The sequence below is a fragment of the Fusarium tjaetaba genome (assembly GCF_013396195.1).
Source record: "Fusarium tjaetaba strain NRRL 66243 chromosome Unknown NRRL66243_c0000196, whole genome shotgun sequence".
Taxonomy (NCBI): domain Eukaryota; kingdom Fungi; phylum Ascomycota; class Sordariomycetes; order Hypocreales; family Nectriaceae; genus Fusarium; species Fusarium tjaetaba.
Genome location: NW_023501392.1, coordinates 1 through 20,306, shown reverse-complemented (window position 1 = coordinate 20,306; position 20,306 = coordinate 1). Strand labels below are relative to the sequence as shown.

General features: G+C 50.0%; 4 protein-coding genes across 4 annotated transcripts; 3 read left to right on the top strand and 1 right to left on the bottom strand.

Moving 5' to 3' along the window:
- Nucleotides 1–1,530: 1,530 nt before the first annotated feature.
- On the top strand, nt 1,531–10,050 carry FTJAE_8839 (uncharacterized protein; the record flags this gene model as incomplete). Its single annotated transcript, XM_037355697.1, has 8 exons — nt 1,531–1,668; nt 1,831–2,761; nt 2,810–5,815; nt 6,958–7,375; nt 7,434–8,619; nt 8,672–9,022; nt 9,072–9,849; nt 9,905–10,050. 8 exons carry the CDS (start codon nt 1,531–1,533, stop codon nt 10,048–10,050), a joined length of 6,954 nt encoding a protein of 2,317 aa, XP_037204072.1.
- Nucleotides 10,051–10,600: 550 nt separating this feature from the next.
- Nucleotides 10,601–13,991, top strand: FTJAE_8838 (vacuolar morphogenesis 6; the record flags this gene model as incomplete). Its single annotated transcript, XM_037355696.1, has 4 exons — nt 10,601–10,682; nt 10,762–13,182; nt 13,236–13,344; nt 13,394–13,991. 4 exons carry the CDS (start codon nt 10,601–10,603, stop codon nt 13,989–13,991), a joined length of 3,210 nt encoding a protein of 1,069 aa, XP_037204071.1.
- Nucleotides 13,992–14,146: 155 nt separating this feature from the next.
- Nucleotides 14,147–14,416, bottom strand: FTJAE_8837 (gon7 family; the record flags this gene model as incomplete). Its single annotated transcript, XM_037355695.1, has 1 exon — nt 14,147–14,416. One exon carries the CDS (start codon nt 14,414–14,416, stop codon nt 14,147–14,149), a length of 270 nt encoding a protein of 89 aa, XP_037204070.1.
- A 629-nt stretch (nt 14,417–15,045) lies between these two features.
- Nucleotides 15,046–17,589, top strand: FTJAE_8836 (uncharacterized protein; the record flags this gene model as incomplete). Its single annotated transcript, XM_037355694.1, has 1 exon — nt 15,046–17,589. The coding sequence occupies one exon, from the start codon at nt 15,046–15,048 to the stop codon at nt 17,587–17,589; it is 2,544 nt and encodes an 847-aa protein (XP_037204069.1).
- Between the last annotated feature and the right edge of the window lie 2,717 nt (nt 17,590–20,306).

Below are 20,306 nucleotides of genomic sequence, written 5' to 3'. Positions count from 1 at the left end.
TCTCGGCTGGAGCCAACCAGACACTGTTTCTCCATCGTGGCAGTCTCACAGTGGAATTGAGGAACGGGACCAGTGAGACAAGAGAAAGCAGCGGGGCATTCTCCATGATCACGGTGTTGGTGTTGGTGTTAGTGTTAGTGCAAGGAACTTTTTTGTATGGAAGTGGATGTGGAGTTAAAGTTATCAGATCCGTCCTAGACCTATGTACCTAGGCAGCGACAGCCAGCCACCACAAGCGGCGGAATACCGCGAAACTCCACTGAAGCCTTAGCACCCTGGACAAGAGGGAAAATTATCAGATCTGACGGATATCCGTTCTCCGCTGACTCATCCAAGAACACGCAGTCTCGAGGCACGATTCCACTTCTCGTGATGAGCTGTACAGTGCGAAGGCCGTTATCAGATCGATCTTTGGAGTAATGATTTCGACGATCTCTAGACGTAGTGGACTTGTTACGGAGTCGTGCAATCCTTTCATGAAATCCCAATGGAGAGTTTACTCGATTTGCTTCTGTATGTTGAGAGAGCAAGGATGTTCCATGAGAGGAGTGGATGTTGTGAGCCATTTATATAGAAGCCAACCTTGGCAATATATATTACAAATGTTCCCAACTCCTTAACAATCGACATTTTGATACGATTAAGCTATGGTGTCCTTGAAGCCCAAACAATCATTCTTACTGTATCGTCTGTGTGCGTCGATCTTGGTGTGCTATGGATTTCGGAAATCCGATGGAGGGAATCAACTCGAGGCCGATCAGATAACTCAGTCTAGTCAGTGCACACTTGGCAAGCGAGCCAGTGAATGACCGAAAAGAATTATCTGATCCGAACAATCCCTGACGACCTTAGCTCGCCCCGCTGATGGATCAAGCTTATAGCAACAGGATCACCAGCGACTCGTAACTTCGGGGAACTGTTGCAGTTGGGTAATAACGACGGATGTTGTTCTCCTGAACTTGAGGAGCATCCTGAAATCTCGAGTTTAAACCTCTGAATAAATATGTTGACGCTCGGCTCTGGTCAAAGCAGAACCCGTCGCCTTGTCTTTACCACTGTACACCTTGATGCATCTATATTCTCACTGGAGAACATAGTCACGGTCCCATATTCGCTCTTCAAGTCTGAGTCTCCTCGACTTCATTCTGTAGTGGGGGGTTCAATCCTTCGCTTCTCTAGCACTGCAGCCTTATCCCCATTAGAGCTGCCAAGACAAGACCGGGGTGACTCTACTGTAAAATTATGCTTGTTTGACGGCGAACTAGAGGCTCTGCGCCGGCTCTATCTCCGTCTCCGTCTCGTTCCCATGTCTCCAAATTCCTGCTCGCTATGGATCGTCTGGGACTGGTCCTCATGCCAAGATGGCCATGGTCTTCAGCAAGGGATCCACAAGGCTGGAATCTCCAGACATGGCGGCGTAGCACATCTTTTCATCATGGGTTTCCCTCTCTTCTCTCCTTTTGATTCTTGTGTGCAGGGTCCTTTCTTTTGTGAAGATCCATTGGTACTATCGCGACTTACACAGTCGAGATGGCTTCAGCTTCACCTGAGGAGCGTGACAATGCCGCGACTAGCAGTAAATCTGCTAGCGAGCCTACGATTCATGACTCTACAAAGGCAGACCCTGCTACAACAGAAACGTCGATACATGCGCTCAATGACCCAACTGTTGAGCGTCCATCCAGTCACTCCCCACGGCCATCTACAAGATCATCAGCTATATCAGCTCCATCTCATACACCACCAGAGAAGAAGAAAAAGGCAAGTTCCTCCAAGAAGATATAAGCTTTCTGCCTTGCCCTCTCAACGTCCAACTAATGCCCTGTTTAGAGTCTACGCTCGTTCTTTATCTACTTCCAGCTCCTCTTCTACGCCAACCCATCATGGGTCGATATCCTCCTCCTCCTCCTCGGAACTCTTGCGGCCTCAGGGGCCGGAGCACCGTTTCCTCTAATGGGAATCATCTTTGGCCAACTCGTCAACGACCTTAATACTGCGTCATGCGATGATGGAGAAATCGCATCACAATATTCGCCCGAGGAACTTCAGGACAGCATCAACAAAAAGGTTGTCATGATCACATGGATCGGCGTGATCAGCTTTGCACTCATCTACACATACATCGTGTCATGGTCAATCTTTAGTCGTCGTCTCGAGAATCGTATTCGCGATCGTTACTTTATGAGTATTCTCCTGCAAGACGCTACTTTCTTTGACAAGAGACAAGCTGGAGAGATCACATCTCGTCTCAATGTTGACATACAAGCTATTCAGTCAGGAACTTCTGAGAAGGTGGGCATCATTATAGGATGCACCTCTTTCTTTGTATCGTCGTATGTGGTCGCCTTCATCAAGAACACCACACTCGCTGGAATTCTTGTGTCTCTCGTGCCTGCTTTCATGCTGCTTGCTACAGTGGGTAGCATATTCACCGCAAAGTTCGCGACTGCAATGTCTGAGAAGATCGCCTCTGCTTCTTCGATCGCCTCAGAGGTTCTTGCGAATATCCCGGTTGTCCAGGCGTTTGGGGCCGGTCCGCGACTAGAGGCCATTTTTGCTGAGAGGATGAAGGGGGCTCGAAAGCAAGGTATCAACAAAGCTTTTGTTGCTGCTATTCAAGCTGGAATGCTTTACTTCATTGCTTACTCTGCAAATGCCCTTGCTTTCTGGCAGGGTAGCACACAAATAGCGAGCATGGTTCAGGGTAATGGCGGTGCATCTGTCGGTGACATCTATACCGTCATCCTCCTGCTGGTTGATGGTAAGCATCTCCTTGACAAGACTGAATCTTCTGACTGACTCGGAATAGCCTGTGTTGCTTTGGGTGGCATCGCACCGCTGCTGCCCTTAGTTGGAGCTGCTGTTGGATCGTTTGAAAAACTCCGTGAAGACATGGACAGCCCTGCACATATCGATACTGGGTCCGACAAAGGAGAGAAGCTCTCCTCAGTCGAGGGAACTGTGTCTTTCAGGAACGTCTCCTTTGCTTACGCCTCGCGGCCTCATCACTCCGTGCTCAAGAACGTCTCATTTGGTTGTCCTGCTGGCAAACACACGGCGCTTGTTGGCTTGTCAGGGAGTGGCAAGTCAACTGTCGCCGGCCTTACATCCCGAATCTATGACCCTGCTAAAGGCACGGTTCTCCTAGATGGTCACGACCTCAAAGATTTGAATGTGAAAAGCTTGAGGAGTCATATGAGTCTTGTACAGCAAGAGCCATCTCTCCTGGATCGATCCATCGTTGAGAACATCGCCCTCGGTATCTTGAACTCCCCTCAGCCCGAGCATCAGCGATTTAAGGCTACTATTCTCGGCACTGGCCTTACTGAACTGGCTGCCAAGCTCCGACGGGGTGAAGGTCTTACGACTGCAGCTCAGGGATTTGGTCAGGATATGGTTGACCTCGTTCATCGCGTTCAGGAGGCTGCCCGTCTGGCGGACGCGGCTGGTTTCGTTAACAGACTTGAGTATGGTTACGGAACTCTGGTTGGTACAGGCGGGAAGCTTGTAAGTGGCGGCCAACGACAGCGTCTCGCACTCGCAAGAGCCCTTATTCGCGACCCCAAGATCTTGATCCTCGATGAAGCCACTGCTTCCCTTGACTCTGCAAGCGAACACCGTATCCAGATGGCCATCGAGTCTATCGCCAAAAACCGCACTGTCATTGCCATCGCTCACCGGCTGTCAACTATTAAGAACGCTGATAACATCATTGTCATGAATAGCGGAGAGATTATCGAGCAAGGAAACCATCTTGAGCTCATGGCCTTGAATGGATCATACGCTAGTATGGTCCGTTTGCAGACGGTCGACTCTGAAGATGCTGGCTCAACCACAAGCACCGTCCGTACTGATAACATTCACTCGGAGAAGGATTCTATCACGGATCTCAAAACGAAGGACATTGAATATGAGGTGGTAGAAGATTCAAAGGAAGAAGATGCCAAGCAGAAAGAGCAGGCCCCCGAGGGAGACGCTGCTCTCGATTCCAACAAGTCCGCTTGGACTGTCATGAGAACCATCAGTGGAATGGTCCGACCATATCTCCTTCTCATCATTGTCTGTCTCTTTGCTGCCACTATTGTTGGCCTCACATTCTCCTCCTCTGGTCTTATCTTCGGTTATACCATTGACAATATCAGCCCATGTAATCCGGTTGAAGACATTCGTTGGGCTGGTAGGTTCTTTGGAGGCATGTGGTTCCTGATCGCCTGTGTCGAGTTGTTGGCCAATACGACAAGTTGGACTGGCTTCGGCATGGTTGCTGAGAAGTTGTTGTACAAAATCCGAGTCCTTTGCTTCCGCTCCCTTTATGAGCAAGAACTTGATTGGCATCAATCAGAGGGTCGGACACCAACCGCTTTGTTATCCGTCATTACAGCAGATGCTGCTACAGTTGGCGGATTCAGTGGCTCTATCATCGGTACAATATTCTCCATTGTGGTCAACTTCTTGGTCGCCATCATCCTCTCACATATCCTTGCCTGGAAGATAGCCATCGTCTGCTTAGTTATCGTCCCTATCCTCCTTGGCTGCGGCATTATGCAGCTTCGATCTCTATCCAAGTTCGAGCGCCGACATGCTGGAGCTTTTTCTGGTGCAGTCGGCATCGCTAACGAAGCCGTCAACTCGTTCAAGACAATTTCCTCACTGTCTATCGAAGAAGAGGTCATGAGCTCGTATCGTCGTGCGCTCAGAGCACCTCGAAAGGAAATTACCCTTGCTTCCATGTATGCCAACTTGTGGCTTTCTCTGGCCAACAGCACAGGAAATCTGATCTACGCATTTGCCTACTGGTGGGGATCAACTCGCATTACTGCAGGCGAGGCAAGCCAGCGAGAATTCTTCATCATTCTCATCTGCATGCTTGTCAGTGCACAGCTCTGGGGTCAAATGTTCAGTCTTGCCCCCGAGGTATCTCGTGCTAGAGCAGCCGCTTCCCGAATTCTGAGCTTGATCAACCTCGGATCCTCTCATAGCGACGCCAAGAAGGGAAATCTCACGCTCGCTATTGAAAACGGCGAGAAAGATATTGAAGCATGCGCTGACGCGCCTGTCAAGAGTAACGGAAGCAAGGGGGCGACCATCGTCTTTAGGGATGTCAAATTCTCATATCCAGCTCGACCTCACATCCAGATCCTCACAGGAATGTCTTTCACCATCTCTGCTGGCCAATTCGTTGGGCTTGTCGGTCCTTCAGGTGCTGGCAAGTCCACCATCATGTCGCTAGTACAACGCATGTACCGCCCTTCTAGCGGAACGGTTGAGATCAACGGCAACGATATCTGTGCTCGGGAGGGCAACAAGTTCCGTAATGATATAGCGGTTGTTCCTCAAGACTGTGCACTCTTTGACGGGACAATACGATTCAATGTATCGCTAGGCTCAACCCCTGATCATGAACCAACAGATGAGGAGATCCATGAAGCCTGTAAGCTGGCCAACATCCATGATGTAATCATGGAGCTACCCAACGGCTACGATACTGAGTGTGGTCCTAATGGCTCGCGTCTTTCTGGCGGACAGCGTCAGCGTCTTGCCATCGCCCGTGCCCTTGTGCGTAGACCTAAATTGCTGCTTCTTGATGAGAGCACAAGTGCCCTCGATGCCGAGAGTGAGCGGGCTTTGCAAGAAGGACTTGAGAGGGTCGCACGTGGTATCACCGTGATCGCTATCACACATAGGCTTCACACGGTGCGCAAGGCCGATGTCATCTTTATGATTGAGGGAGGCAAGGTTGTTGAAAAGGGAAGACACGAGGAGTTGGTAGAGAGAAGTGAGACCTATCGCACAAATGCTCTGCAGCAGATGCTTGGTAACTGATGTTGGAGATACCCCCACGCCCTCAGGGAGAGACCAGAAAATTACAGGGGGACCTATTCTAGGTGACAAAAACACCTAGGTTAGCCTAGGTTAATTTATGACGGACTTAGAGATTAGTTAATATTGACACCCCAAGTTTACTTGGTAGGTCAGACGTTTTCTTCCTCCCTGGCGCCTCAAAGCCAGTGTCTCAGCCGATAGAATGTAGAGGGTGCAGCTTCGTGAAGCCATCCTGTCAATTCAGGGGATTTGCCCACGTTTTCTATCATGTGATGGGTCTCGGGCACACCAACATTTCCAATTTGCGTATCTGTATTTTTGATCCCCTTATTTTGAAGATGAAGAAAAAAAGACAATACATCCTGATATATCATGCATTTCCGTGGAAGCTTTTGTCGTATTTACAAGGGTCCTGGCCTCGGATAGTGGATGAAACGAGAATGAATCTTTGACTGTAGAGTAAATTAGGTGCAAACAGAGTATAACGTAATGAAACTTGGTCTAAGCAACAACGTGTCTATATATAGGCGTTGCATATAAAGGTGAAATCGACCTCTCACAATCGACTTCTTTGTTACTGCAACTGCAACTTCAAGTCCCGAACAACTCCAAGAAACGACGTCACAGTGTACAGGGATCAATCTGCACGGAAACTCAAAGCCGGCCTATCATGGGCGACTTCGGTGATCCTTTGTAGCAAGTATCCGCATTAACCCCTTGACTTGACTTGCGTGTTGCTTCATTCTTGACGATTGCCTTACAGCCAAGCCCTCACTTATTGTTTATGTACCGCCATATGATCACTTTGTCCAAGATCTAAGGTAACCTGACCCTAGGTACAGAACGCGGTGCGGTATCAGTGGAGACGTTACCTAGTGGTGTACTGTACCTTTTTTTGGGTTCAACGGGGCTGCCGCGACGATTTCCTCATCCCACAGTCCAAAGAGTCCACTCACTCCAAAAGGATCTTGACACTACCTACCTTACCGCTACTGGCCCTGACACCCAATTGGGACCCTCGAACCACATGCCTTCCGTCACCGGGACACACTCCATCTTTTCCAATGCTTGTTGGTCGATAATAGAAAAAATCTAACCTACCTACCTAACTCACCTGGTGGTTCAACCTTCAAGTCGCAACCATTCCCTCACCACCGCCCCACGACGATCCCTCCTCTCTTCCCGGCGTTGCACTCACCACGTTTCAAACTCGCATCAACGACGCCCACCCGAGACGAGGAGGGAGTGCTGCTGCCTCCCTGCTAGACGGCCCAGTCCCGGTACCACAGTATCAGCACCAGCACCAACGCGATAGCAGTGCAAATACGAGCACCAGCGCCCACCAGAGTGAGCAGTTCGAACTCGTCGATTATCCTCCCATCCAGGCTCGTCGAGACGCCCAAGATCGTGAAGCAAGAAGACAGGCCAAGCGAGACGATAAGCGCCGCTGGCTAGAAGAACAAGACGAGATGAAGTTCTCTCACAGTATTCAGTTCAATGCTGTTCCAGATTGGAGCAGCCATTACATTGCATACAGCAATCTCAAGAAGCTGTATGTGCTGCTAGTATTGCATTCAGGACACACGTGAGCTAATATTGTCTTCTCACAGAATCTACAACCTCGAAAAGACCGTACATCAGGCACGCGGAACCACTGGCGATGCCGAATCTCGACCTCTTATAAACCAAGAAGATGCTGAAGAGGTCTTCTCTCGAGCTCTTGGTGTCGAGCTGGAAAAGATATGCTCATTCTACGTCGCCAAAGAGGGCGAGCTGCTCGAAGAAGCGGCGCAACTGCTACGCGACGTTGGCGATGAGGCCGAAGATGCCATTGCCGATAACCGTTACCTTCGCAGGCTCTCTGTTTCATCAGCCCACCGTCCTGACGGTCGCAACGGCTTTCGCTCAAGAAGCCCTCGGAGCCGCAGCACCGACAATGAAGAGAGTGCGAGCGAGGAGGAAGATGAGACTACTGGACTTACAACAAGGCGACGGAGCAGCGGAGGCCGCAGGCGCACACTTCCCAATATCCATAAGCCGCGTTCTGAAGATCTGAACGCTTCCTCCGAGTTCGGTCGCGATATGAGGCGGCACAGCACCACTGCCGACGAAAACGATGACCAAGCTCTCATGTTCTCTTCCGGCATGTTTTCGTCTGGTATCATGCTCAAGAAGCGCATTATCGGCCTCTATGTGTCACTCTGCGAACTCAAGTCATTTATCCAGCTTAACCGCACCGGTTTTGCCAAGGTGCTCAAGAAATTTGACAAGATCCTCGATAAGGAACTCAAGGGACCCTATCTGCGAGCCCATGTCGAGACAGCCTACCCCTTTAAAGACGAGACGAAGCGTGTTCTCGAGGACAACATTACCAAGATGGAGAAGGCTTATGCTGAGATAGTCACTGGCGGAGATGAGGAGCTCGCTCGCAAAGACCTTCGTTCGCATCTCAGAGAACATGTTGTTTGGGAGCGCAACACCGTGTGGCGAGATCTTATTGGTATCGAGCGCAGAGCTGAAGCTGCAGGGTTGGGACAAGCACTTCTCGGACAAGAAAGAGGGAATGTCACAAGGAGGCTGCAAGGCGACGAGGCCAAAGCACCCCGAGAGACCCAGTTTCGCACACCCTTTGGCAAAATTACCTTGCCTCCATGGCTCGCTAGCTCGTCTCTTTGGACACTGATTGCCTGTCTTACTGTGTTCTTCCTATTGCTTCTGCTCCCCATCATGGAGAAGCCCGAGCAACAGAACTGTCTGGCAATGCTTGTCTTTGTCAGTCTGTTATGGGCCACCGAGGTAAGCTTTCCATCCAGGCAAATAGGCGATTGACCATTGCTGACTTTTTTAGACCATCCCCCTTTTTGTGACATCATTACTTATCCCGTTCCTCTCTGTTGTCTTGAACGTTGTTCGTGATGAGACACCAGGCAAGCCTCAAAAACGTCTCGACTCCAAGGCAGCCACATCTGCCATCTTTGCTGCCATGTGGACGCCTGTCATCATGCTTCTTCTCGGTGGTTTTACTCTAGCAGCTGCTTTGTCCAAGTGTACTATTGACAAGCGACTGGCGACTCTTGTTCTTAGCAAGGCCGGCACTCAGCCCAAGACTGTGTTGATTGCCAACATGTTTGTAGCTGCATTTGCGTCTATGTTGATTAGCAATGTCGCAGCTCCTGTTCTATGCTATTCTATCATCGAGGTCAGTCTGTCAATGAAATGGATCAAGGCTCAAGCTGACAATTATACAGCCCATGCTGCGAACATTGCCCTCTGATTCCAACATGTCGAAAGCTGTCATTATTGGTATCGCGCTCGCCTCCAATATTGGTGGGATGCTCTCACCCATCGCTTCTCCTCAGAACGTCGTGGCAATGGGCATCATGCAGCCCGCGCCCACATGGCTGCAGTGGTTCTTTATTGTCATTCCTGTTGGCGCTCTCTCGATTGTTTTGATCTGGCTCCTCCTCCTGGTTACCTTCCAGCCAGGCAAGGGTACCACGATCGCCCCTATTCGGCCTGTCAAGGAGAAGTTCACTGGGCTCCAGTGGTTCGTTACTATCGTCACCATTTCTACCATTGCTTTGTGGTGTGCCAGCCACCAGCTAGAGGCCGAGTTTGGAGACATGGGTGTTATTGCTATCATTCCCATCGTGCTATTCTTCGGTATCGGCTTGCTAACCAAAGAGGACTTCAACAACTTCCCTTGGACCATCATCATCCTTGCAGCCGGTGGTTTGTCTCTGGGCAAAGCTGTACGCTCATCTGGTCTGCTACATACCCTCGCTGAGATCGTCTCTGAGAAGGTGGAGGGCATGAGCCTGTACGGTGTCCTGGTTGTTTTCTCGACTCTGATCTTGGTTATCGCAACATTCATCAGCCACACAGTCGCTGCCCTTATCTTCCTGCCTCTTGTTTTTGACGTTGGTGTTGCTATGGACCAGCCTCACCCCAACCTGCTTGTCATGGGTGGAGTGCTCATGTGTAGTGCAGCCATGGGTCTGCCAACCAGCGGATTCCCCAACATGAGTAAGTTTCATGCATTTTGTTTTACCCCTAACAACTCAGCTCTAACCTATCATAGCTGCTATCATGAAGGAAGACCCGTTCGGCCAGCGTTATTTACAGGTCAAGCATTTCATTAGCCGCGGTGTGCCCAGCAGTCTTATTACTCTTGTTGTGGTCGTGACTCTTGGTTATGGGATCATGCAAGTCGCGGGACTTGACTAAACTAAAGGGGTGTCGATATATGTGTTGTTGTTTTTGGTTTGAAATTGGGTGTTGTTTTACATCGGTTCTGTCAGGTGCATCGCCATGTTCATGAGTGTAGATCAAGCGCCAGGATTCATAGACTGGAAGCTATTTTTGTTTGGTTTTTGTCTATTGAATAAGAAGTGCTGCGAATAAATGTTGTTATATAGCATTTCAGTAGATATCATCAGGCTTAGTTCTTCCATCTAATATGGTTGTTAGTGCGTGTTCGCACTGTTGCACTGTATCATTGTAATGCAAGAAGCTCTGGCCATCTATTGACGTCGATGGTTGGCGGCATGACCCTGCCACCGGATACCGACTCCCAACGGACTACCTGACTACCTGACCTACCATTCCTGTCCATCAAATTACCTAAACACCAACACTGACTGTTTATCTTGCGACTTCATGCTTCATATTTGTCGATAGCGTCTTCTCCTGGCAAATCGTGCGCTTGGCTACCTCTGGGACCGACTGATGCGCCCCTTCTCCCAATAGCCTCTACAGCTTCGAGCTGGCCAGCGCCATGCTCTCCGCTTTCACAGCTCGTCCTATCATCGAGCTGCGACAAAAGGATAAGTCCAAGATTGAGACGATACTCGCTCAAGGTATGCGCATACCTCCGTGGTCTCGCTGCTCTTTCACCGCAGTTTCTACGACACCGACTAACTAACTCTCGGCTCTTAGGTGACCGCGTTCTCGTCGGCCTTAACAATGGCGCACTCCGAATCTACCGTCTAAACGAGCTTTCCGACCAACCTCAGAATGGTTCCGCTGACACAAATGCCAATGGTTCGTCGTCTGCGGCGGGCGAAAACCATAATACTACGCAAAGGTCGGAAAAGCCAACTGATTTGATGCGCGAGGTGGAACGCTTCTCGACGCGAGCAATCGAGCAGCTGGCTATTATAAAAGACGCAAACACGATTGTTTCCTTGTCGAATTATCACGTCTCCTTTCATGATCTCAAAACCTACGAACTTATTGAGACCCTAGGCCGGACCAAGAATGCATCATGCTTTGCGTCAACATCGAACATTGTCAAGGATCCGGACACGGGAATCCCCGAGATCGTGAGCCGGCTGGCTGTTGCGGTCAAGAGGAAATTGCTACTCTGGAGCTGGCTTGAGAGCGAACTTTCTGAAGATGTGGACGAGATCGTGCTGCCTGAGTCGATTCGATCAGTAACATGGGCAAATGCGACAAAATTGGTGTGTGGAATGAATGGCGGGTACGTTATGGTCGACGTCGTAACACGTGAGGTCGAAGATATCGTGAGTCCGGGCTCGGGACCAGCAGCTGGGCAGACTAGCCGATTTGGTGCAATGAGCAGTGCTGGTATGGGATATATGGGATTGGGAGGTTATATGCCCAAGCCTTTGGCGGCCAAATTGGCCGAGGGAGAAATGTTACTCGCAAAGGATATTAACACACTATTCATCGATGATGATGGAAAGCCCCTCGACAGACGGCAGATTCCCTGGAACCATGCCCCTGAGTCCATAGGGTACTCGTACCCATATATCCTTGCCTTGCAAGCGCCTTCAAAAGGCTCCCTGGAAGTTCGGAATCCTATAACATTATCATCACTTCAGAATCTATCACTACCGGGCGCATCTCAGCTTCACTTCCCGTCACCCACTTACAGCTTAGCACATGCCGGGAAAGGTTTTCACATCTCCAGTGAACGATGTGTCTGGAAGATGGACTCAACAGACTATGACTCCCAGGTTCAGGAACTAGTAGACGGTGGCCACTTCGATGAGGCTATTAGCATTCTCGAAATGCTTGAAGATGCACTGCTGAAGAACAAGGCGCAGACGCTTCGCGAGGTCAAGATGCTCAAAGCTGAAGGGCTATTCAAGAAAAAGAAATATCGCCAGGCAATGGATCTGTTCAATGAGGATACCGTACATGCACCTCCTGAACGAGTTCTGAGGATGTTTCCTCCATCCATTGCTGGAGAACTATCTGCCTGGGCAGGCCGCGAAGAGGAAGAGGAAGAGTCGGATGACACGCCCGGAACACCGAAGAAAACCAATGGCACGCGTCCCACCACCCCTGAACCCGTTGAACAGGCGCAGGAAACCCCGCAGTCAAGCAAAGGAGGCTTCGCCAGATATCTGACTGGAAGTTATAGGAGGCCCCAATCGGATACCGCATCCATCCTCTCAAAGAGGGATACAGCGGATGGCGATGATGCTGCTAGTGTAAAGGAGATTGAGTCAAACGATGATCTGCCTTTGAAAGACAAGGACTTGACGAACGCGGTTCTGGAGCTCAACAGTTACTTGGCTGGAACACGTGCTCGATTACAACGGGTGATTGATCCTGTTACTGGAAGCCTGAAACCTCAAAGTGATCGAAATGGTTCAACAGAAGAAATAGCAGAGAAGTTCCTGCGCATAGGGCTCGATGATTCTGAGAAGAAACTTGAGGAGGAGCTCCGAAACACCTTTCGTTTAGTCGACACAACTTTGTTTCGAGCATACATGTTTTCTCGACCAACTCTAGCAAGTTCTCTGTTTCGAATTCCTAACTTCTGCGACCCTAATGTGGTCAACGAAAAGCTTTTGGAACACAATCGCTATACTGAGCTGGTGGATTTCTTCTACGGTAAGAGGCTACATAAGGAGGCTTTAGAACTTCTACGACGATTTGGAGCCGCTCAAGAACCCGACGAGGCCGCACCAACACTTCACGGACCGCAGCGCACCATTCAATACCTCAAAAATCTGCCACAGTCAGAAATCGACCTCATCCTTGAGCATGCAGAATGGACCCTCAAAGCCAGTCCAGATGAGGCCTTGGAGATCTTCACAGGCGACACAGAGAATGCGGAGACCCTTCCACGAGAACGGGTTGTCTCCTTCCTACATGATGTTGATACACAGTTGGAAGGACGATATCTAGAGCACATCATCACCGAGCTTGAAGATATGACACCAGACCTTCACGACCGATTAGTTGAGCTCTATGTAGAAAACTTGAAGAAGATGGACAAGGGTGACAAGTGGGATGAAATGATGAATCACTTCATCGAGTTCTTGAGACAGCCGGGGCAGGTTTACAGTCTCAGCAGGGCGTTTAGATTGATTCCCAGAGATGGTATGATTCATATACAGTTACGTGGTGATCTATACTGACTTGTATCGACTTAGACCCAGTATTTTACGAAGCACAGGCTGTGGTATTGAGCAACATGAACCAACACAAACAAGCCCTTGAGATCTATGTATTCAAGATGAAGGACTACCAGAAAGCTGAACAGTATGTCGCTCACCTGTCGTTCCATCGGCTCAGAAGCTAACTTTGGTAGATACTGTAACCGAGTCAACTCGACTCAAGATACTGCTCCATCATCTCAGCCAAATGAGAAGAGTGAAAATGGAGAGGATCCTGAGACTTCTACACCATCTATTTATCACACCCTTCTATCGCTCTATCTTCAGCCGTCACCACCCAACCAGCCCAATCTAGAACCAGCACTAGACCTTCTTTCAAAGCATGGATCACGTCTCCCAGCAACATCGACTCTAGGACTCATTCCAGACGACCTTCCCGTTCGGTCACTTGAGTCTTACTTCCGAGGCCGCATTCGGTCGGCAAATAGTCTGGTCAACGAGGCAAGAATCGTCGCTGGCCTGCGACAGGCTGAAGGTATATCTATCGCGGCGAGGCTGCACCTTGGTGACGATGTACAGGGAGGGCAAGGCGGGCGTAACAGGCACGTTGCCATCACAGACGAGCGACACTGCGTCGTGTGCCACAAGAAACTTGGGGGAGGTATGCGTATTGGCGGGAGCGTTGTGGCTGTCCTGCCGGATAACACCGTGGTGCACTACGGCTGTTTGAACCGGGCAACAGGGAACAAAGTAGACGCATCCCAAGCGCCAAGTTGGGGTCGAGGATTTTAGACGATTCGTTTATGCTGGATGGGAGCATCGTTTCGGAGAGCATTTGCATGGATTTGGATCGGTGGTAGCCAGTATGATATTTCTCAAATACCCTTCATATTCAAACACATCTTGCCGCTGAAGGGTTTGCAGTCGTTCCCGAGAAATTGGTTCTCTCATTCCTCCCCTTCTTGCACCTCCTCGCCATAGTTCTCTTCCTCTTTGGCCTCGGCCGCGGCATCTCTCGCCTTGTCCTGCTCCATTCGCGCTGTGAGCTCTTTGTTGATAGTGTCTTGCGTGTCGGCGACAGAGGCGCGCAGAGCCTTTAGGTATGAAGACTTGTCGGCCGTGGAGGCGGGAGATGAGATAGCAGGAAGGGTGTGAGCAACCTTGAACGATTCACTCGCTGGGGAGGTGTAGTCTGCGGTGAGAGCTGGTTGCGACATTTTGGTTTTGGTTATTATGTTTGGCGTTGGAAGAAGATCGAAGTCTAGACTTGGATGTGGTGTTTTGACGACGTGGGGTTGTAGAATAAGAACCCCACCTCCGGTGTTCGTAGAGTAGAGATATAGGGTGAGCAATGACGGAACAATATATCATGAAACGAGTTCAATCACATACAAGATCCAATTCCACATCGAGCGACTGGAAGTTTGCAATCCCGTATTTTGGCCCAATATCCCTTCAGCCAGTATATCTATTGCAATAAATGTGCTTCAAAAGACGATCGCGTTCTAAAAGTCATGTTAGTCAGCGAAGTGGTTTGATGAAGGATATCTAAGTACTAAGGTAAGTAGGTAATCTGGTCAACTCCAGGTTAAGCCGATACCTAGTTCAAGAGCATCCAGTATCTCCGCATCCGCTCAGCATTGTTAAGAACTCTTGATAACTAACGTTAGCAGATCACACATTAGCCCGCCATTCCCATCGAGGGCAAAGCGACAACCGTGACTGAACTTCACCAACGCCGAAACAAACCCCAAACACCTTTTGTGCCTGGGGCCCTGTCGATCCGGGCTCGCATCTCTTTGGGTCTCAAGATGTAACAACGGCCCAGGAGCCGCATAAAACAATAATGCAACCCTCACGCTCTCAACCCCGCGGCCCCGGCAGCTTCGCTCCTCTATCGAGCTCATCCGCCCAACCCTCGCAGCTTTCGACATCATCGCGACCTGCTCTGCGCCGAGTAGAGACCTCGGACGATGAGGATGAGACACCTCGGCCGTCCATCACAATACCAAAGTCGCGACCGCCTCCTCAACCACAACCATCATCTCCTGCGACCCCGATATATGCCCAGTTCACGACCCATGGAAACTCTAGTACCGCGAGCTTAGGACATCACAACTTTTCAAGGCCGGCAAACGCACGATCTGTTACCCAGGGATCACCGGCCACGCTTGTCAAGGGCCATGCGCGCAAGCATTCGGCGACCCAGGGCTCATTCGAGCCTACGCTGCCATCTATGAGTACATCGAATATTTCATCACACCTCGGAATGTCACATCATAATATGTCGACCGCTTCTGCGACCGCGGCAGCGGCTGCCGCTGCCGCCGCCACAGCCTCCAATGTCAACTTGTCGGCAAGTCAGATTGCTGCGCAGGCTGCTGTCATGTCGCACCAGAATCATTCGCGCCAGAGATCGCAGACTGTGCCTTTCCCTGGCGATCAAAACGACGCAGTGCGTCGCGGAAGCGGAAGTAAGGGGCCTACGAGTCCCCCGATGTTGAGCTTGACGGAGGCGAGTGCGCCACGGGACAGTGGGTTTGGCAATCATGGAGGACATGGTGATCGACTGGGCGGGCCTCATTCTTCCGCTGCTACAGCTGCCGCCAATGTTGTATTTCCTCGATCTGGACACAATTCCCCGAGAGCGTCGCCTCAGCCATACTCGCAACCACCTCCTCCACCCCCTACGTCTGAGAAACCGTACAAGCCAGAGAAGCCAAAGGTCAAGCTATTCTCCCGCCCAGGCAAGATTAGCACAAAAGGTGATGCGAAGGAAAAGCCATTGCCAAGCCCAGGAAAGATTGGCTCGGCTCTGTCAGCACTTCAGCGTGGCAACTTCAGCACAAACAGTCTCGTTGAATCGAGCAATCAGTCCATATACAACCTTACCAACTCGTCTTCAGCCACGATCCGGCCTATCGAAACACCCACCGAGGATAGAGAAAGGGACAAGGAAAAGGGAAAAGAGAAGGAAAAGAAGCACCACTTTCTTTCACGGCAAAAACACAAGCTCAAGGATGAGTATCATCTCCCACTATCATCAGCTGCCAGCAATTCGTTACCAACAGATCCCAATGCGCCAAACCCTTTGTATAACTTCAACATTCCTCCGAGCCCTGGCCCCAACTCCTCTACCTTTGCCAAGGCCAAAAAGGATAAGAAACTCGGTGAGCGATCCGACAGTCGCCTGGAGAGCGAGTCAAGTTTCAATCTGCAGAGTGAATGGCCAGGACCAAGTAGTCTACCGTCTCTGTCTCAGCAGTCGACAATGTATGATCCTGTCGATCCCGGAAAGCTCGGTCTTCACAACCACATGTCGCTGGACGATGCGTGGCCTTACCTGAAGGCAAAGCTATTGGCCATATTTGAAGGGGAAGACCTGCGTCTCCCAGTTGAAGACTTCAACAGAGTCGTACAAATGCATATACAGTGGTGTATGCATAGACGCTCACCAAATACCATGTTGGAGGATCTTCGAGAGCTTTTACACACGGGGTTCTTGTCACTTGACCGGACATTACGTCAAACCCCAGAAGACCGATTTATACCAACGCTGGTTGAGCTCTGGATGTTTACCTTTACTTCCATACTGCCATATATGCAAGCCGTCTTCCTCCCACTCGATATGGAGGTGTCAGGGTGCGGTACACTTATGACCGGAGAGCAGGCACGGGACTTTTGGGGCGGAGCTATAGCATCTGCATCTACCTCAGAGAGACCAGCCCGTGTGGCACCGGCACCAGCAGTTCTCGATGTTAGGAGGCTCGTGCTCATCGCCTACAGGGATACTGTGATTCTACCGCGGTACGAGACACTCAAGACAATATTCTCCCGACTATCTCTTGAGTTCCTGCCTTCGTCGCTTGCAAGTATGGCCATGTCTTCTCCCCCGGAAGCATCACTGTCCACCTCCCCTTCTGAATCTTTCGGCCGACCCGGCACAGCTATGTCTCTCGACCCGTCTAATGCTTCGTACAATTCTACGAGTACAACTCTTCTTGGTGAAGGATCGGCAGGCGGCCGTAGCCGTGCGATCAGTAACGTCAGCTTCGGCAGCCACGGGAGTGATGGCGGTCTACGACCATTCACACCGTCTGGTGGCGGAATCCCACCACCGCCTTCTCTAGGCAGCCTACGGGAACGTGAGCAGAATGTCGAGGACTCCAAGCACATTACGGAGATGGTTGGCCGGATGCTGCAGTGTATGAGTGTTTTGTCGGGCGTGTCGGCGGGTGATGCAGGTGCAGAAGGCAATGAGAGGGTGGTAGAGCTGTGTAAGATGTTGAAGCTAAACTGGCTTGGAAGAGGAAGGACAGGAAGAAACAGGAGAGGCATGGTAGGCGGCAGGGTGAGAAGGGACGATATGAGAGATGAAGTTCGTGTCTAGCAGCTTACGCACGAGTTAACGCATGGCATGGTGATGAGCAATGTACTACAATCTATGAACCGGCATCCGAACTGCAACCTCATCCCTAAGAATATGAATTTCCAGATATGATGCCAAATGAGGCCCCCCGACCAGCTATCTAACTAAGTTAGTCCCTATCTATCACTGCAGAGCAGAAGGGGTTTGGTCTTGCCGATGTGGAATGTAGCTAGGCGAGCTTAGCACTTGGTCACGATCTGAGTTGTCATGATACATTACCATCATGACACTACAAGCAAATGTACAGCATCACTAGAAGAGCACAAGCAATATCACGGACTTGAAGGCGAGACACAAGAATCATGATCATCTGATTTAATTATGCTATCATACTTAGAGCGAGGAGTGGTCTCCATGGCAACATCTAAAAACTTTTTCACAGTTAGCTTCATGATCCATTAAAAGATGGTCGACAGCAAAGAGTGAAGATATGGTGTTTGATCAGACATCCAAGGAAGAATAAACCCTCATCTGTCCCAGAAAAGGCTCGATCGGGACTCGAGTGGAAACTGCGAATTAAGAGGAAATTTTCATCATGCAAAACGGAGTGGTTGGTGTGTGAAATAAAGATGACCAGAAACTTACGTTAGTTTTCAAAAAGCTTCGTGAAGCTGCTGGGTCAGTTGTATGGTAATAGCACGTTATTCAGATCTGGAACAGCGATGTTAGCAAGGCTGACAAAATATGCGTGTGCTAGAAAGGCTGAGTGTGGTTGTGTAGTCAGACGTTGATACTGGCAAGTAACAGGCCTAGGGCCCGAATACAGAACTTCTTCATGGTCGATTCAGTTGGGAAAAGAAGAATGTAACTAGTGTCATCATGCAGAGGGGAGGCAGTGCTGAGAGGCAGAAGGGAGGGAGTGGTGATGCTTACCATTCATATGCAGATTGTTTGCGAGGCTGCAATGAAAATTTTGCTAGCCAAACAAACCGCCAAAAGCAAACATCCATCACAACCAACACATCGGCAAGTCGCTCAAGCGAATCCGTTCAAAATCAAAACAGCTGCTCCAGAAAGACAGTCGTCGTGCGATCTCGCGTGTTGTGCTGGTGTGAGGAGGTAGGCAGAGGCTTTTTGTTGTTATTGGGAAGGGTTGAAGCTTGCAGGAAGAAAATTAAGAGCCGCATCGAGAGAAGATATTGGAAGACAGTGCAGGAAAATTTGTCTTTTGCGCGGCACTGTGCTGAGTTCACGTGACCGGCATCTTATCCTCTTTCGATACTAGCGGCGGAAGCCAGTTCAAGGCCCGCTTCAATATCGCGATAGATGCATGAGGCAATTTGTTTTGTCCTCCACCTGTGATGGATGGATGGATAATGGATTGTCTGTCTTAGAATAAATAGGCTAATCAGCTCGTTAGCGTTCTCACGTCATGATTCTGTGAGATTCTGTCAACTTTTCTTATTAAAAAATGTGCTACCTTAGTATTGCTTTTTTTGTGGAAGTCAAATTTTGATCACTCACTTTTGTGTGTGTGTGTGCGTGAGCCACAGCCAACACAACACAGTTGAAGATCAATGCCGGCACGTAGGCAGGCTGGCAGGTAAGGTGGGTTGAGATTTGGTACCTCCCGTTTCTAGGGACCTTCGCGTGTCGTCAGGGATCTAAGAGAAGATTCGCTATAAGGGGGGAGTGGCTTCAACTTTTACGTATAGTATTTTCCTATCGAGTAGCTCATTCGAAAGCTTATTGGAGACAAATTAAGGGGACCAGCAGCTGTCAAATTTGTGTCCTTTATTGGCTGCTTTGTTTCGTCAATGCCGGATCCGCACAAGTCTCATACTTCAATAAGTGCATAAACATCCACTCTTATCTCGGGGCCCTGGTCCGAATCCGCCGACAAGTTTATCCACTTCCTGTCCGTCAACGAATCAGAACCGTGTCTACAACTATGGAACCCCACCCGCCCAACTCTGCCAGATGCAAAGGTCAAATGGCTCCCCCAAAAGTCTACGACCCAGAGATTGTGACAGAGAACGAGCGAGTTGAGTGAGATCTCCCCTGGTCTGTAAGAGCAAGCCCGTCGATCATTATCGAATCTCTATCGGCATCGAATGTACCTCGACGCAGTCACTGCCACCCTGAGATCTCTTGTCTGAGAGGATAATCGCAGACAAGCCAGCGAGATCTGAGATCTACTTTTTCGAACTCTCACTCTCTTGGCCTTATACCGACGGTCCACGCCTGGGTCGACAATCCGCTTGCTTGCCTTGCTTCCATGGTTCCGTCTCGTCCACAGGCTCCCTCTTATTAGGTAGACTACAACTGGACAACCACCAGCAGCACCCTTCCTTTACTCGAGTGTCTGCCAACTTCTCCCACTTCTTTTCTCTTTCTTCTCTCCTTCTTATTTTCGACCAACTTTCAGCCTGGTTGAATCTCAAATTTACCAACCACCCCCGTCACGTCAGATTCCGACCCCGGTATCTTGCGTGCGCCCTCTACTTTTCCTGTCGGTCATCTCAACGTGCGTTCCTGAGTACCGGGTCTGCCGTCGCATTATCAAAGCCCAGCCCAGCCAGGCCCTTAGCAGAGATAGTCCTGGCAGAGCAGAACAGACTTCTAGGAACCCAGAAGCAGACGACAGTATCCGCTGTACAGTTTTGTACCGTACCGAACCGTACCTTACTGAACCTAATCGCATCCGCGGGAGACCCTCCAGCCCAGCCCAGCCCAGC